The 20,180-nt window shown below is 31.6% G+C and overlaps 1 protein-coding gene across 1 annotated transcript in view; it reads right to left on the reverse strand.

Moving 5' to 3' along the window:
* Positions 1–20,180, reverse strand: part of LOC128183045 (deleted in malignant brain tumors 1 protein-like) — an 84,741-nt gene that overhangs the window by 47,700 nt on the left and 16,861 nt on the right. The window contains exons 13-24 of the mRNA XM_052851865.1: positions 17,221–17,365; positions 16,749–16,921; positions 13,170–13,314; positions 8,224–8,396; positions 7,289–7,433; positions 6,912–7,084; positions 5,943–6,087; positions 5,490–5,662; positions 4,974–5,118; positions 4,672–4,844; positions 3,790–3,934; positions 1,545–1,717 (exon numbers count right to left, since the gene is read on the reverse strand). Of these exons, the coding sequence (XP_052707825.1) occupies positions 1,545–1,717; positions 3,790–3,934; positions 4,672–4,844; positions 4,974–5,118; positions 5,490–5,662; positions 5,943–6,087; positions 6,912–7,084; positions 7,289–7,433; positions 8,224–8,396; positions 13,170–13,314; positions 16,749–16,921; positions 17,221–17,365 (1,908 nt within the window). The remainder of the gene's footprint in view (positions 1–1,544; positions 1,718–3,789; positions 3,935–4,671; positions 4,845–4,973; positions 5,119–5,489; positions 5,663–5,942; positions 6,088–6,911; positions 7,085–7,288; positions 7,434–8,223; positions 8,397–13,169; positions 13,315–16,748; positions 16,922–17,220; positions 17,366–20,180) is intronic.

Consider the following 20,180-nt stretch of genomic DNA (forward strand, 5'->3'; position numbering starts at 1 on the left):
ATGCGCAGGTAAACAGTTAACGTAACTGTTTGATTTACCGAAGTCTCTGATTGATTTGATACGAAAAATCACGAAATACAGACGATAGTTTCCAGGTTACAAAGCATAAATAATGAAAACGAAACGAAAATCAGAACAAGCTAACACCAACGTCATGTGTGAAAACTGTCAACGCATTGAATTATTTAGCCTCAATTTACTTCACAAAATCGGCACCAATATATTTTTCATGTTTCAAAACTTCCCTTCATACGCGAACTGTTGCACAACAAGCAAATTCATCATAGTCAGATCGACCCTTTTTCGTATAATGTCATGGCTGCTTTAAACAAAGAACCTCGTTTTAGAAGTATGGAATACGAGTCTTGGTAAAATGGGTATGCAAACCCGGGCCGTGGCAAAATAAATGCCGGGGCAGATCGGCAATCGTCAATTCCAAATACGCATTATTTTGCAGCAATATCTACAGCAAATACAAATATACTAGTCCATCAAATATCCTGAAATTTTAATGAGATTGGCAGATTAATAACTGCCAATCTTTTGTTTTGCCCAGGCCAAGTCTTGCCTACCCATTTTACCGGATGCCGAGCCCGATTGAAATACGCCTTTCCTTTATCATTATTTTCGTAATAACTTCGATTTGAAACAAAATTACCCCTTAATTTTTGCAATTTATATTTTCCTTCCCATAAGGATAATTTATGCTAAACTACGTTGACTTTGCCTCGGTAGTTCTTGAGAAGAAGATATTTAAAAATACACCCCCCTTTTTCTACAGTTACAAGGTTTTCTCCGCTTTGAATACAGATCGGACTTTAATTTTTGCAATTTATATTCGCCCTCCCATAAGGATGCTTTGTGCCAAATTTGGTTGAAATTGGATAAGCAGTTTTAGAGAAGAAGTTCAAAATGTAAAAAGTTTACAGACGGACAGACGGACAGACGGACGACGGACAAAATGTGATCAGAATAGCTCACTTGAGCTTTCAGCTCAGGTGAGCTAATAAAATCATATAATATAGATATCTTCAATTTAAACTATAGTAATACGCACAGGACCTTCTGTTGCAAACATTTGTATTCATTTTATCAATATATTTAGTGGTTTTAAATGGTTTTTATGCTGACAGATTTTCCAAGAAAATAGTGAACAGTGAGAAAAAATGTGTTTATTTAATCTCAGAAATGATAAAGAGTAAAGCATGGTTTAAACCGATCGCCTGTGTTCCTAAGCTAAAGTGTCTTATCTCTCAAGTCTAATAAAAATCAACAGATTTGAATTAAATTTTTAATTCCATATTATGAAATCCAAATGCTGTGCTTTGAGATATAAATGCAATGTAACGATAAAAAAAAGTGCTGTAAAAGATCCGTCAGTTCAATGTATTGTTTAATTAATGATAGTGTTACACTTTTGTTTTCTGTGATATTAAAAAAACATAAAGCAAAATAAGCTCTTAATAAACCAAAATACAAAGTACGGTTTGAGCTTTAGTTTGTTGATTGTTTTGAACTATGTATTATCAGCAAAATATTATTACTTGGAATACAGCTAATGGATAAATCCTCTCCATGACCACAGTTGTTAGTGCCCCATCCTTCATAGTTACAATCTTCAATTCTAGTCTCGGACCCCATACAGTGAATATTGTTCATCCAAACAGGACCTGATCCCTCACCATACCGAGCACAGCAATGGGTTTCCGACTCAATCCTGAAAATTAAGATCAATTACCAATAGCATTATAAATGTATCAGAATGCGAAATTTATTGAATTTTTCCTTCCATTAAATTGAAACTCGTTACCTAATGTATTTAATTTCTCAACGTATATAATTAGGGTGCTTGCATTGTAAATTGGTTGTTTAAGTGATGCATGTCCTATTATCGTCTCTGATATAATAAATAGTCGTCTTAGATAGTGTAAATAAATATCCACAAATGTTACAACAACATAACCGATTTAAGGTCAATATTCAAAGGTTGAAACATTAAGATATTCCTACTTTCGACCGTTTTTGAAACATCCTAAACGATAATTTTTTTTTGAATGAAAATCGGAATACAATAAAAAATCAAAGGCCGTAACGGCCACAGAGGCGTCGAGCTGACATTTTTTCTTTTATATAGAATGATATCAATAATTTGAATTTCTGTACCGTTACTAATAGTAATATCAAATAATGTTAGACTTAGAATAGAAAAGTATATGAATTCTGTTTTCTGCTGCTTTAAAAACAAAAATCAGTATATTTTCTTATAAAATAGGTAGTAGTGCTTTTATAATACAATAACTCATCATAGTTGCAAAAATCGAAGAAATTTCAAAGTTCAAAAATATTTTTTTCTTTTGCTTCAGACAGTCTTTGAACAACTTTCATAGGTACATAATTTGAATGCTTTAACAATGTGTCCCTAATTATAATAATAAAACATACATTTATTTATTTCAATAATGAAACAAGATTTCCTATGGTATGGTTGTTTACAAACAAATCCACCACACGTGCTATCTAAAATGCTCGATTAAACAAACTGCATTATCGTGTTTATTTTTTGCAATAAAATTACTAGATACGTTTATCGCTTATATTCATTTTGGAGACCATGCCCGATAAGAACTAAATTTAAATCTAAAATGTTATTTCTATCAGGCACGGTCTCCAATTAAAATGTAAGCGATAAACTAAAATAATACTAAGTGAATCTTTACACCTAGGCCTGATAGTATTCATCCGCCATTTCTTGATTAAGCAAATTTATTCTTATACAATGAGTTGTCAATAACCAGGGAGGCAAAGTTGGGTTTTTTGTACACAATTTAGTTGAATAAAAGGGAAAAAAATCTTGTAATACTTTTAATACTTTAAGGAACTTATTTCTTATGCGCATTTAAAAGGGGGTGCAGAGCATGAATTTTTGGACGATTGCCAATCCAGACGATCGCTAGAAGGCTGCCGAGCATTAGCTCGACGCCTTAAAAATAAAGAAAGAAACGGGAAGACGGTGACAAACAAAATTGAACTCATTCTACCTTTAAAGATAAAATTAAGACTATTTAAAGAAAACAAATACTAGAAACATAAAACAAGAGGCCCAGGGACCACATCGCTAACCTGAGCAACAATTGCCTTAACTCTAATCAAATTAGCATTACAGTATCGGGCCCCGCCCTACCGCTAGGGACTGTGATTTTGCAAACTTGAATTTACACTACCCGAGGATGCCACTACACAAGTTTAAGCTTTTCTGGCCAAATAGAGTGTCTATTTAGTGCTTAATCCATTAAATTTCATATTTAATTGAAAGGATATTTTCCCCGAATTTTACGGCTCAAAATAAATTATGTAGAAAATGAAACATAACATTCTATATAAAATCATAAAAAAAGAAATCAAAATATTTATATTCAATTTCAGTCAATTTAAAAGAAGGGTTCAATAGCTCGTTCAGTGCTATATGTGAAGAGATTGTCGTCATTCTATATTTCATTAATAAGAGATAATCAAACATCTGAAAAGTCCTTTTTTATATTTCATAAAGATAAGGAATAAAACATATTTTTAATTGTGTCTTTCAAAAATGTAAGCCCCAATGCATCACTGCTAAAAACAATATTATCTGAAGCATAATGAAAAACATTATTTTCATCTACAAAAAAAAATATATCTGATTCGTCCACTAGAAAGGTAGCGATACTCACTTTGTATCATAATACTGATCATTTGATTTTAATTTTGATTGAATATTACACATTAGTAATGAGCGGATTTAATTTTTTTTACCAAGGTAGCCCCAATGATCGACACACCATATCAGCTAGCTGCTTATTCGTAGTATCACCACACACTGTCCCCCATGTTTCGTTGTAGTACACCTCTAATCTTCCTTCATATTTAGTCGATCCATCCACAAGCCGAATAGGTATATCTATAATTAAACAAACGTTTTAAATTTTAGTTTAACTCTTATACGTTATATAATCAAATAATTAAAAAGCTTTTGAAAGTCCATAAATGATTAAGGAACGCTACATACTGCTAAAACCAATACATTTCTATGGGAAACATGAATATATTTGAAAATATACTTAAATATGCAAGCAATATAACAATCAACTGTAGAAAACAAATACATATCGGACTTTTTGATTGACATTTTGATGCAGGGAAATTAGATGGTTACAAAGAAAATCCATTTGAATATATGATACTTTTTGTTAGATATATTATATACCTTTTTACTGGCTATAAAGATGATGGCAAGTTAAATGTCCCTTGAGATAATTAATATGTTATATCTCTCAAAATTTATGCTGTATTTTTGTTCAGTTAGTGAGTATAAAAGTGTTATAGAAACAAGAGGACCATGGGCCACATAGCTCACCTGAACTAATGTTTACAAAGAAAGATTTTACAGAGGTACGATAAATACGTTAAAGACGGTTACGACTCAATAACATATAAGGTAAAACTTCACTAAATAAACTGCTAAGGAATTGTATATTGTAAGCATATTTCAATAATTGTAAATTACTCCAAATAAAAATTTGTTGTTTGAAGGTCTAATTGATTATTTGCTGCTCTACGTATCCTTGTTTCAGAATTCATTAAAAAGAAGACAGAGTTAGCATTTTTTAGAATAAACAAGTTATTGAAGATTTTTACAAGGAATACAGCTGATAGAAACATCCTCTCCATGGTTACAGTTATGAACTGCCCAGTCAGTATGGTTGCAATCTTCAATTCTTGTTTCAGTTCCAGCACAGTTAACATTGTCCATCCAGATTGGACCAGATCCTTCGCCATATTTGGCACAACAATGGGATTCGGAGGCAATCCTAAAAAAGTGTAAATTGCAATTTCAATTTAATCTAACTTGAATCTACATCATGGTATTTTTGTGTTTGATTTCTGAAAGCGACAACAACCTACGTTTAGTTATGAAAATTAATAACAATAAACCTCACCAAGGAAGCTCTAAAGATCGACACACTACTTGGGCTAGTTGTTTATTCCAAGTATCATCGCACACTGTCCCCCATGTTTCATTGTAATTTACCTCTAATCTTCCTTCATATTTAGTCGATCCTCCAACAAGTCGAACGGGTAATTCTAGACAATGGACGAATTTTTAGACAAAAAACTAATCTTGGTCAAATATTTACACTATCCTTACTATTAATCAGCAACATTTTATGAGTTTTCTAGATTGAAAATAATTTTCTTTATATCTGATGATTTAGAAATTTGTTAAAACGCCATAGAAATAGACGAAACAGGTGTTTGTTACCAAAAACAAACAAATAATGTCGATAGAAGTAAATTTCTTTTAATATGCATTTTAAATGAAAAAAACCACAAGTAAACCAAAATCTCTTATACATGCATAAGAATCGCGTAAGAAAAACACTCTGAAACAGATTTTATATAGAGCGTGTGCTCAACATTTTTTTACACTAATATTAATATAAAATATTCTTTACTTGGAATACAGCTGATAGATACATCTTCCCCGTGACCACAGTTGTGAGTTCCCCAGCCACTGTGGATACAATCCTCAATTCTTTTCTCAGATCCCAGACAGTTGACATTGTCCATCCAGATAGGACCTGATCCCTCACCGTATTTAGCACAGCAATGAGTTTCAGAGGCAATCCTGATACGTATAAATGTAAAAAAGCTTGCTTAGTGTACAGTACTTTTTTTATTTTAAGGGAGGGGAGTCAGTGAGAGATTTCCTAGCCAAACATATTGGTAACAAAGTTTTGTGTTTCAATGTCTCTTAAGACTAGCGATAAAAAGCATTTCATTCCCGGGAACAACACTGTATCTTGAATCTCAACTTCTCATGAAACCAAACACTTTATCTTTATATCAATTAAAATGCACATACCCAAATATCAAAATATATTCAAACATCAATAAAAACAACTTACCAGGGAAGCCCTAGAGATCGACACACCACATCGGCTAGTTGCTTATTCAAAGTATCATCACACACTGTTCCCCATGTTTCGTTGTAGTACACCTCTAATCTACCTTCATATTTAGTCGAGCCTCCCACAAGCCGAACAGGTAATTCTAAACAAATGCACCATAGTTCATTAAATTTTTGCATTATATTTATATGTCATAACATATCTACATTAATTTTATTGAAAAAAAATCAAACTTTTAATGCAACTGACAAGTCACTCTTTCATTTCTTAATAAGCATCTTTTATTTTAGAAGGACTATATTTTGACATAAGATAACAGGCAATAATACCATAAAGTACTGACTTCAAAATTGAATTATTATGATGACTCAACATTTGGTTTTTATTACAATCCATGCAAATTCAAGAATGCATTTCTTCAATGTATTTCTTTTACATGATATAAATAAGAATCATTTATCTTTTTTGGCATGCTTGGTAAATGGGAGAAGTAGAAAATGTCAATTTATCTATAACGCTCAATGTATTCAAAACAACAAATTGTAGAAGGGAAAATGTACTGTCATATCTTAACATCTCTGTTTCTCTCTGGAAATCTTTGATAGAGGAAAACATATTAGGTAAATCTATTTCAATAAAGACGATGATAGTATAGATATATAAAAATTAATCTTAAGATTTAATCCTTATTCTCTATGTAATGAGTAACACATAAACAGAGGGAAAAAATTTGCTTCATTAATATATAGTTACATTTGATTGCTTACACCTTTTTTCATAATTGTCTGTAAAAATGTTTTACTTAATTGCATTGACTTCTCTGATGCTCATCATACAATATATCTAATGTTATATCTTTACCTTTCAATTTATATCCCAGAGACCTTCTTTTCTATACCTTGCATTTGTTGTTCTTATCAATAAATAATGAATCTTAAAGCAATAGTTTCTATTTAGGTTTCTTACTAGGAATACAGCTTATTGATACATCCTCTCCATGACTACATGTACTCGATTCCCAGCCACCATTATTACAATCTTCGATTCTTGTCTCAGATCCAAAACATGATATATCGTCTATCCAAACAGGTCCTGATCCCTGACCGTATCGAGCACAGCAGTGGGCTTCGGAATTAATCCTGAAAAATAAAATATTTTTCTTTTGCAATAAAACCATCCCTCATTTAAAAAAATCAACTTAACGTAATTAACATGTTCTAGCACTTTAGAATTACAACGCTTAATATTGTGCAAACGTCTTATCAAAGATAAGTTTTTCTTTCATCAATATGGCTGAAACATAGACCGCTAAGTTTTTCAAACCTTTTGGTTAAATGCCTTACCAAGGAAGTCCCAAGGATCGACAAATTACATCGGCTAGTTCTTTACTCAATGAACCATCACAAACTCTCCCCCATGTTTCGTTGTAGTATACTTCTAATCTACCTTCATATTTAGTAGATCCTCCCACAAGTCGTACGGGTATTTCTAAATAGAAACATGCCCTTTTTTAAGTCGTTTATTAAGGTAACATGTTGAGTTACAGCTAAAAGGGCTTTTTAAAAGTATTAATCATTGAAAACAATATTTTGTGTTTTGTAAAAAAAAAAAAAAAAGAAAAGACACCTTATGACTTTCATGACAAATTAAAAATTAAAGATATGATACTAATAGCATACGACAGAAAGAAAACTTTTTGATTTTTAGAATATCAACATTTGATTAAAATTAACGATGTTTTCAATACTTTCCTTTACTAAAATTAACAATAGTGAATATTATTAATACTAGCATATTTATATCAATGTTTCTTTTTGCAGAAACTTAATTCCTTTTTAACAACAGTTTCGTCTTACAGGTGACTGTTTTATCTGATATTAATCATATTGTATTATATCCAGATTGTGCAACACTGACCCACATATTTACTAGCCTCATTAATTATAGATTAAAAAACAACACAAAATGGGGTTACATGTCTTGTCGCACAAACATATAAACAACAATTTTTTCATAGGTTGTGATACTTGCTCAAACAAGAAATAATGACTATCATTTCAGGTTAAATAAAAACAATATTTTTGATAAACTGTTATTTATGTTGTGTACATCTGATGCATGTCTCTGTTAGCAATCACTATAAGGGAAGCAAACATTTGTAATCTTCAGTTTAACTTAATGATTTAATTTTATGGAAACACGCACAATCACATGCACACAATCATACATGCATACATATGCACGCACAAACATACACAAACAGTAAAACATTCCTTACTCGGAATACAGCTGATTGATAAATCCTCTCCATGACCACAGTTGTGAGATCCCCACCCACGATGGTTACAATCTTCAATCCTTGTCTCAGATCCCATACAATTAACTTCGTTCATCCATATTGTACCTGATCCCTCACCGTAACGAGCACAGCAATGGACTTCAGAGGCGTTCCTTAAATTAAAAAAAAATTGTGGAATACAATTCAAATGTTACTTTAAAAGGGTTATATTTTTTCGATTAAAATCTTCAAATATATCTTAGATTAAATGCTATAATGGCTTGAGGACACTGTTTACTTAGTGTTGTAATAACGTTTACTGTCATTTGTAAATTCTTTCTTTTTTTAGTTTTTCTTACACTTAAACACTATTGCCTCAAAGTTTAAATTGCATTTGTCAGTCATTGTTATTGTAATGGTATGACGACAGAATAAGGAGAATATAAGTATTTTAAGAGTATAAATGTACACCAATTGCTGGGACACAGATCACACCAGGAACAACTGTAAGGACAACACTAAATGCAAGGTGTGTTTGGAGCAAGACCATTCTCCTGGCGACCCGAAATACAAATTCTACGAGCCTCAGCAACATGTGATTGCATTCAACGGAGAAGATAATGTGCTGTCCAATTTCTTTCCGTGCGAGACCAATCTCTATGGGGTTTGTCACAAATCGGCAGAGCATGCCTTTCAATATGCTAAGGCAATGCGGTGTGGCGCCGTCGATGCAGCCAAAACCATCCAAACAGCTGAAGATGCTCTATCTGCCAAACGACTCGGTGACAAGGTCAGGATTAACGATCAGTGGTCCACTACCTGTGAAGCCGTCATGACCGAAGTAATCGAAAATAAATGCGTCGAAGTTCAGCAGTTCCGGGAAAAACTAAGATCGTTCAAACGAATTGTGGTGCTAGCTGAATATACTTACAATGACAAAAAATATGACAAAAAAATGACGGAAAATACCAAGCAGCAAGCATGGCAAGGTAAAAACCTCTTACGGCATACCCTAAGCAAAATCGCAAAAAAGGTATGAAAGCGCAAAAAGCGCCCGTCAGCACGATTCTGATTCCGCATTCGGACGTGACCTCTCATCCGAGACGGATGGAGATGACGATGAAACATAGATGCTCTCAAGGACTGACTCTTTTGAAACTCATGATTACGTTGTCGGGTATGTTAAGTAGATCAAGAGCAAAATCCAATAGATAAATAGGAACTTTTTAAAAGTTAAGTTAAGGAATTTTCTATACTTTATGCAAAATATAAACGAAAACAAATGTGACAAAAAGTCGTCTTAATTGAAAGAAAGATAGAAACGATTGAAAATAGCCAGTGTAACAATATTCATTATGGTAAACTGAATGCACTTTATACCACTTTGAATGAGCAAATACGATCAAAAGCAAAATGGATAGACACTGGCGAAATAACACAAACTATCTCCTAAATCTTGAAAAACAAAATCAAACATCTAATATAATCAAAGAACTAAAAACATCAAATGGAGATATGATAAATACCACAAATTCAATAATCGAAGAGATGATTAATTACTGTAAAAATCTGTTTAAAACCACAAATATTCCAACAAACAAGATTTTGACTTATCTAGACAATATAGAGCTACCAATGTTGAACGAGAAAGAGAAATTGATGTTAAATGAATTCCCTACTTTCGAAGAATGCAAAAATGCCGTACTTGATATGAAAAGAGAAAAGTCTCCTGGCTTAGATGGTATACCCTGTGAATTCTACCAATGTTTTTGGAACATTATTGGACCAATTTTCTACGCCACACTTTAAGAAGTTTTTAAACAAAAAGAAATGTCGGAATTTCAAAGGCTCTCTGTTATATTACTAATATGCAAGGCGAAAAACAATTGTTAACAAATTATAGACCAATTAGCTTAACAAATACGGATTATAAAATTATAGCTTATTATAGCTTAAAATTATAATCTTAAAGATTACAAAATATATTAGCAAGTACAATTAATAAAAATCAAACGGCTTATGTTAAAGGCAGATACATAGGTGAAAATGCTCGACTAATATTAGATTTATTTGAATAATGCGATTCGGAGAGCAAAAACGGCATATTATTATTTCTTGACTTTGAAAAGGCTTTTGACTCTGTAGAATGGAATTTTCTTTTTGAAACACTGAAAGAATTTAATATTGGCGATCAATTTCTTAAATAGGTAGAGATATTATATAAAAATCCTAAATTTAAAATGAAAAATAATTGATGGTTATCTAAAACATGTAGTATGACAAGAAGGATCAGACAGGGATGTCCAATATCTGCTTTATTATACTTATTTGTAGCCGAAAGTTCCTATGTATAAAAAAATTAAAAACGAACCAAATATATCGGGGATAGCATAAATGATAAAGAAATCATTAATATACAACATGCAGAGGACTTAACACTTGCTCTTAAAGACAAGAATTCTTTAGATTTGAGTTTGAAAATTATAAACGAGTTTTTGCAATCATGCCGGAGCAAAAATCAACATAAACAAGACCAAAAGTATTTGGGGGCAGGGGGAGGGGGGCTTAAAGATATGTATGATAAAATCAATGGCGTTAAAGCAACAATTAAAGCTGTCAGGTGTTAAGGTATTTATATAGGACATGGTAAAGAAGAATGTTACAATAACAATAGGATGAAAATACATCACGACATGGAAAAGTTATTTGAATCATGGAAACGTAGAAAACTAACGGTGTTTGGTAAATCATGTATAATCAAAACATTAGCAACTTCAAAACTAGTTTATATTGCATCTATATTGTGTATACCAGATTAAGAATATAAAGACTCTTATTTAATTTCATATGGGACAAATCTGAACGAAATAAACGAAATACCTTGATAGGCGATATAATATATGGAGGTTTATCAATTATAGATATTGAAAGTAAGTTCAAGGCTCTAAAAGCAGCGTGGATACCGCGATTGTTATCTTTTAAGGGCACTCTATTTGAAATCATTGAGAGTTTATGGAGAAAGCTAATTTAAATCTTATTAACGTCTTACAGTTTTCTGAAACTAATATAAATGCACTGGATAGAATAGACAAACTTCCACTTTTCTACAAACAAATTCTAAGTTCATTTAACGAATGTAAACAAAGGTGTAAATTCGATAACATATCACCCAATGATATTTTAAAACAACCCATTTGGAATAATAACAATATCAAAATAAAAGGAGAAACATTATTTTTTTTCAAAAAGTGGGTTAACAGTAATATGCTTTACTTAAAAGACTTAATAGATGATAACGGGAATATAAAAACACGACAAGTGTTTTCCACTATTATTAAGAGAAGGTCTAACTGGCTTTGTGAATATAAAACTTTAATATAAGTTATAAAACCATTTCGTAAAAAATATGAATTTACAAATGTAAAATATTTGAATATCAAAAGTGAAATGAAATTTCATTTCGCAACAGGGGTGTCATGCCTAAATGGTAAAAAATGTCAATTCTTTTATAAAAACTAAGTACACAAGAAATTTTTTAAACCGTGTTATCAAACTAAACTTTCTGAAGAGTTTGCAATACCGGTAAATGATTCAAATCTATGGAAAAATTTATACACGAGAAAAGTCAAAGATATAAATGATAATAAAATAGCTGAATTTAATTACAAAATGCTACATAATATTCTCTGCAACAATGCATATTCAAGTAAATGGTTGATGGACAAGGAGGATAACTGTAATATATGCAAAACAATTGAAAACACTAAACATTTAATATTGAATGTAAAAATGTTGAACGCATTTGGAGACAATTAGGTTCCTTTTTTTATCGATATAAAATGGAAACATATTATTTTAGGCTTTTATTTAGAACAAAACGACAAGATTGAGTCTTTGAATTTATTAATTTCTTTCATTGCTTATAAAATATATAAATACAAAATGTACTGTAGAAATGAATCTCTGCAAGAAACTAAAATAAATGTGTGTAAAAGTGTCAAAAATGCCCTTATTCAATATTCTTCTATGTTACGTCTTATCAAATGTGACAAACAACGTCTTTTCTCATAATTTGCTGATCCATTGTGATATACACATGTAAATACTTCTTTTGTTTTCATTTGTAAATTTATAAAGTAATTAGCCACTTTGAGAGAACAGTCTCAAGTAGCATCGTCCACTGGGGATTGTTTGGACTTTTTGTGTTGTAAGGACCCTGGTGGACCATAACTGTCAAATCGTATCAGAGTACTTCTATATTATACTTTTACAATGCAATTGTTTGTCAAAATACAATTTATCCAATATATGTTTATTTATTGTTTTAAAACAAAATATATTCGACTTAATATACAAGATGTTTATGTATTAATCGTCAAATCTAGATTTATGTTTTCCCAACTTATTCCTGTATTGTTTATTGTTATCTGTATAAAAATTGAATTAAAAAAAGAAGAAGGGTATAAATATTTTAGTGATATCGTTAATTAGGTTTAAATTAAAGTGAATATAGAAGGGTAAAGATTTGAAAACTGATTAATGGTATTCGAACAGAAATTCGTTTTAAATTTGTCTATGAAAACCAAATACTTTGTATCTATTTAGCTTAGTCGGAATTGCATTTTATTTCTTTTGGAGATAAGGTATTGTAATTATTTTCATGACTGAGAAAATCTCGATCATTTTGTTAAATTTTGTGTTTTTTTTTAATTTTTTAAAAGTTATGTAAGGGCCATAAAATAAAAAGAAAGTAGTCACATAACACTAAGAACAAAGTTCTTTAACATAAAAACAGAAAAATATAATCATTGTTGAACTATTGTTCATGCTTAGAAAACGTCATCCTTAATGTCAGTAAACCTTAATTATTTGTTTTTTTAAGTTGCATTTAAAATATTTAAAAGACGTATTGATTCAAAACTGCTGGTTAATATAAGACACCTTACCAAGGTAGCCCTAGAGATCGGCACACCACATTGGCCAATTGTTTATTCATAGAATCATCACACACTGTTCCCCATGTTTCGTTGTAGAACACTTCTAATCGCCCTTCATACTTAGTGGATCCTCCCACAAGTTTTACAGGTAAGTCTAGAAATAGACCATTGATAACATACCACTTGTTTTTGTGCTTAATGGTAATTATAGGAGATTTTTAAATTGTGACCAATTCGTTAAAATAAAATTTCATTCAATGAACATCCAGTTCAATAGTCGAAGAATGGTTTATATGAAGAAACACATACTCATACATGTTTGACAAGAAAAGAACCTTCTTAATAATAAAGATCTATTTGTGTAATGATACTTTCGATAATAATGTCAAATCTGCGACACAAAAACTATCAATAAGTGTTTTGATAAGTACATATGAAACTAAAACAAGAGGCCCAGGGGCCACATCGCTCACATGAGCAACAATTGCCTTAATTCTGATCAAATTAGCATTACAGTATCAAAATATCTTGACAACTAAGTACAGTTGATCTTACTAAAAAAATGGAAAATCTGCCAATTTTTATCTACCTCTTTTTTTTTTGGTAAATACCAAGCCTCTTTTGTTGTTGTACCTGTAAGAAGATTTTCTTCAATTCCTAAACCCCCCCCCCCCCATTTCGTGGCCCCACTTTTCTCTGGGGAATCATGGTTTCATCAAACTTTAATCTTCATAACCTGTGCTTTCACACTAAGTACTGAGTTTTGGACCGAGAACTTTTAAAGAATATTTCTGAAGATTTTCTCTATATATTCCTATGTAAAAATTCAAACCGCTATCACGGCCCCGTCCTACCACTTAGACTGTGATTTTGCAAACTTGAATTTACACTACAAGAGGATGCCTCTACACAAGTTAAAGCTTTTCTGGCCAAATAGTCTTCGAAAAGAACATTTTTAAAGATTTTCTCTATATATTCCTGTGTAAAAATTCATCCCCCATTGTGGCCTCACCCTACCCCTGGACTATTTTTTAAACAAACTTGAATCTATACGATCTGGGGATGCTTCCACTCAAATTTGGGCTTTCCTGGCCTAATAGTTTTGAGAAAATTTTTAAAGATGTTCTCTATGTATAAAAAATTTTCTCCCATTGTGGCCCCGCCCTACCCTCGGGGGCCATGATTTGAATAAACTTGAATCTACACTACCTGAGGATGTTTCCATTTAAATTTGAGCTTTTCTGGCCTAATAGTTTTTGAGAAGAAGATTTTTCAAAGATTTTCTCTATATATTCCCATGTAAAACTTGATCCGCCTATTGTGGCCCCGACCTACCCCTGGGGACCATGATTTGAACAAACTTGAATCTACACAACCTAAGAACGCTTCCATTTAAATTTGAGCTTTTCTTGCCTAATAGTTTTTGAGAAAAAGATTTTTAAAGATTTTCTCTATGTATTCCTATGTAAAAATCAATTTCCCCATTGTGGCCCCACCGTACCACCAGCGACTATGGTTTGAACAAACTTGAATCTTCACTACCTAAGGATGCTTCCATTTTAATTTGAGCTTTTATGGCCTAATAGTTTTAGAGAAGAAGATTTTTAAAGATTTTCTCTATATCTTCCTATGTTAAACTTGATCTCCCAATTATGGCCACAACCTACCCCCGGGGACCATGATTTGAACAAAATAGAATCTAAACTATCTGAGGATGCTTCCATTTTAATTTGAGCTGTTCTGGTCTAATAGTTTTTGAGAAGAAGATTTTTAAAGATTTTCTCTATATATTCCTATGTAAAACTTGATCCCCCTATTGGGACCATCCCTACCCCCGGGGACCACGATTTGAACAAAATTGAATTTACTACCTTAGGATGCCACCATACAAGTTTAAGCTTTTTAGGCCGAATAGTTTTTGAGAAGATTTTTGAAAAATACCAGCAAATTTTCCATAATTCTCAATTATCCCCCCTTTAAAGAGGGCGTGGCACTTCATTTGAACAAACTTGAATCCCCTTTACCTAGTGGTGCTTTGTTCCAAATTTGGTTGAAATCTGCCCAGTGGTTCTTGAGAAGAAAATGAAAATGTGAAAAGTCTACAACGACGACGACGACGACAACGACAGACAACGCACAAATTGTGATCAGAAAAACTCACTTGAGCCTTTGGCTCAGGTGAGCTAAAAAGACACCATAGAACATTTTTTCCTTGTTTTACAGAAATGACAAACATTTGTGTTGTTGTTACCAGCGAACTGAATTAACCTATTAATCATTCTATTTAACTTTTTAAACCTCATTATCGTCTTAAATGTGTTCAACCAAAAAAATGGAAAGAAATGTAATATATTACAGTATATTACTCATGTATCTGTTTTCCTATCTTTTAATAATTGTTTAATGTTTAACATTATGATATTCGATTCAAATGTAACAACAAAAGTGCTAGGAACTGTCAATCTCATCTTAAATTCTCACATTTCATCAGTTTTCATCTCAAATAAACAACTAATAATTGACTTTATTCATTTGTTTCTTTCTGAATATTACAATCATGTAGCTCTGATGCATTGCGTCTGCCAATTCACAATAACGTCAGAAATTGATCACTAAAGATGCCGCACGATTTATTCTTTTTAGTATTTTTGAATTTGTACCATTTTTCCTCGCAAGGTCAGTATTCTCGTAGATTCTTCAAGCATGATTAAGTGAGCTTATTTGAATTTTAAAAATCTTTTCGTATTTGAAAGAAGAAATACATTTGGTTTCTTTTCCATGCAACAAATGTGAAGTGTTGCGAAGCTTAAGAAACTGCGATGAAACTACATTGTTTGAATAAATGTCTTTTGATAAAATCTTATTTTGTTTTAATCTTTATGATATAATTGATGTAATTACCCCAACATATATAAGATGCAGTTCTCTGACGACTTGTATATGTATTATTCAAGTGTTGCATTTGCTTTAAATTGTAAATAAACAATATTAACTGTATTGTTGCAATTGCGTTAAAAAATAATCAGTATAAAAGAAGGGGTTTTTTCCGTTTATGTATGTTTTAGCTCTTTATTGTTTTGTAGGGGAGGGGGTATATCTTGTAAAAATATTGTTGAGGCATTTTGAGCAATCTAAAAAGTGCTACTCGTAGATTCTTCAAGCATGATTTAGATATACACTAATTTACTTTTCAGATCTATGCAAAAGATTCACAAATTGCAGTCATCTTTCATATCACAACTTAGCTCTTTTTACATGCAATAACCTTTTTCAATGAGTTCATTACATAGAGTAGGGAAACAACAAAAATCATTAGATTTAAATTGAATTTAGGAGTGGGATAAATGTTGGACGTCAAGTCGAGTGAAGTGGCAAGCGACTGTTTTAACAAACGTCAATTCAGTGATGATACCTTATTTTTTCGATTCATTTTTCTATAATAATATAATAGAAGTAGTGTAGTTAACTACAAATACGCATAATTTCTTTAAACGATAATCATTGATAAATTACTTAACACACCATTATTCTTTATGATATATTTTTTTACTTAATTTTGCAAAGAACCCGACGACAAAATGTGCTTACGAGGAAAACAGCTGATAGATACATCTTCCCCGTGTCCACAGTTGTGAGCTCCCCAGCCAACATGGTTGCAATCTTCTATTCTTGTCTCAGATCCAATACAATTAACATCGTCCATCCAGATAACACCCGATCCTTCGCCATACTTTGCACAGCAATGTGCTTCAGAAGCAATCCTGAAGTAAAACACTTAAAAGTACTGTAAACGTAATACATTTGGCTGTGTATTCTTTTTACCGTGTTTGGCGGAATGCAGCTTCTGATTAATCAAAAATTGCTAAATGCCATGCATATTTGTATAAAATAGTCACACTCAGGAATACGATAATTCAAATCCTAGCCATCTTGTTCAAAAACTAATTTCCGCCAAATATCGTACAGGTAAAAAAAAAAATTCTCTTTAATATTTTGTTTTATTTCATTTGTATCATTCAAATATTAGTCTATAAATTAAGTAATGTTCAAGATGCATTACCACGAGAACCCTAACGATCGACACACTGCATCAGCGAGTTGTTTATTCATAGAATCATCACACACTGTTCCCCATGTTTCGTTGTAGTACACTTCTAATCTACCTTCATATTTAGTTGCTCCTCCCACAAGCCGAACAGGTATTTCTGAAAAGAAAAAAGCATCTTCATGTTTCTCCAATGTTATATTTATTAAAAAAAACAGCTCTGTTAAGTTTTGTTCTGTTATTTTATTTTGGTGGAAGGGGGAAATACATGATTTTTACAGATTCTTAAATGAACGTCCTGCAATATTTAAAGCTTAAACTCTATATTGAGGTATAATATTAGCCAATTTACTAGTAACTAATGATTTTCACAAGATTGTACTATGAATTCGTTTGTTTACGAACGTAAAGAAAATTCTATTTAAGTCTCTTTCAAAACATTATGTTGTTTTGTTAAACTTTGAAGCCTGAATTTGATTCCGGAATGAACAACCCTTAACATTCATTACCCGGCAATGTCACACATATAACATGTTGTGAATGTGGTCGTAGAAGCTTTAATTAGTAGATGTCCACATTTAGTTGTAATTTGCGTCTAAACATTGATTTGAAATTAGGTTTTTTAATAAGTGTTAATATTCAGCTCTCGACTTGTTATTCCGTTTAAAAATGTTCCCTAATTCTGGTCAGGGCAGCTTCATAAATCAAATAATTTGATACAACAGTATGTTTTGTAACAAGAGGCCAATGGACCAATCAAGTCACCTGAGTATCATGCAGTGTGGCTTTTGTAATGAATATCAATGTGCTTATTAAATCCTTTTGATATTCCAGGACTGTTTAATCCAATAAACTTTCTAAATTCTAAAAGGATATTAAAACATTGTAGCATAATGTACATGTACATTGTCAAATAAAATCAAATCCAAAGTACATAAAAAGGAGATTTTGAAAGAATTACTGCAATCATTTAAAACCCCAACAGGAGGAATGACCATTTTTAAGTTCTCCTTAAAGATAGCTTAAAGATGCTTAAAGATAGCTTAAAGACGATCTTTAAGCCACCTTTAAGCTGTATGTGTAGCTTAAAGATGGTTTAAAGGCAGCTTTAAGACTATCTTTAAGCCACCTTTAAGGACAGCTTATAGGTCCTTAATGTCCAAACTTCTTTAAGCCACCTTTAAGACACCTTTAAGCCACCTTTAAGCCAATAAAAAAATCTTTTAATTCAATATTATGCTAAATTTACCAACAAAATGTATTAACTTTATTACAGAAAAGGTATTAGAAACGGTTTTTGTCCTAGAATATAAAATGAAAAAGAAATTCAAAACGCCCAAGATGAGGATCGAACCCGGGACTCTTCGTTAACCAGCATCACTTCACTTCCTCTGCGCCATGGAAACTTGTATATTCTAGGTCGTTTTTATATCCTATAAATTAGTGGCTATTGAATCAATGTATTGAGTATGTATTTTTGACTTCCATTTAGTTTGTAGCGATCAGTTATATCTAATTTATAAATTACATGCACGCATGCATTGAGAATGAAATACGGAACTTGGTCTTCAGGTGAAAAAAAATGTATTATACCTAAATGGAAACCCTTTCTAGTACTTAGTTAATAAATTAAACGGAATAGATATACGTTCATCTTATTCATAGCTAAATAAAATGCTATAAGGGTACTAGTTCTACGCATTTTCCAAGTTTTCATGATCACGGCGCCGTTTCAGTATGTATAATTTTATTAGTATTGATTATTATACATTTACAACAGATCTAGAATAACAAATTTAATGATAATATTATTATTATATATTATATGTTTAAATATTGAATGGTATACATGATTTTTAAACTATCAATTCTATAACAAAAAATATTACCAATTACCGGTGACGTATTTACTGCATGTGGCAATTGCAAATGATGTATACATATACTTGTACATACAATTGTATGATGTACGAGGCCGGATATATGTGACATATTTACCCTTATACATATATTAAAATAATTAGCCCCCATTTATGATCAGTGGTATAGTAATTAATTAGCCTCTAGATTTTACTCTTGCATGCATGTATCTTTAATTTGTAGACGTCACATTTTTACAATAAATAAATCTTTAAAATTAGGTTTAGTGTATCGTACTTTTTTATCATTCAACAAATTTATTTGCATGTAATTGAGAATCAATCATAAATTTCATGTCACACTTGATTAAAAAGTTATTAATCTTTAAAGATTAATAATCAACCATGTAATATACATGTATGTCATATATTGTTAAATCATAATAATTAAAACTACTTGATATTTTTTACTATAAATAACATGCATAGATAATTACCTCAATTTTTTTTCACATTTGATAAAAAGAACGAGTTTATGCATATACTCACTGTCACCATCAAATGCTAGTAATTTCTTAATTAGAAGTTATTTTATATGTTGTGAATTAATCACGTTCTGATAGTCATGTTGTATCCAGTATGGAGCACGATATGTTTCAGTTTTTTTTGGCATTGGTCAATATAGACTCAACCTAAGTCATTCAACTCGCATTGTTAGGGCTTTATAAGGTTTAGGTTGCAATTCTGGAGCAGAGCCCATGATTTAAAAAAAACGGATCTTACCACGTTAAGATTTTGGTAATTGCATGGTAACTAAATCTTCAAACGGTGTAAGTCTGCTTTTATTTATTTCAATCATTTTCATGTTTACAAATCTTAAGGTGCTGTTATATTACTATTAATACAAGAGTTGTCACGCGAACGTAACCTTATCGTTGTATGTTTAACAATACCACATGTATGTCACAATATTTGTACATAACAGTTTAATAGTGTCATGTTACGTTTAGATATTTAATGTATAGCGTAGTTTAGCTCCTATACCTTTTCCGCTCTCTACGCAGTGTAAACACACTTCATCCTGTTTAAATATATTTCACGGAGACCGGTTAGGGT

This window comes from Crassostrea angulata, chromosome 5 (genome assembly GCF_025612915.1).
Source record: "Crassostrea angulata isolate pt1a10 chromosome 5, ASM2561291v2, whole genome shotgun sequence".
In the NCBI taxonomy this organism is placed as follows: Eukaryota; Metazoa; Mollusca; class Bivalvia; order Ostreida; family Ostreidae; genus Magallana; species Magallana angulata.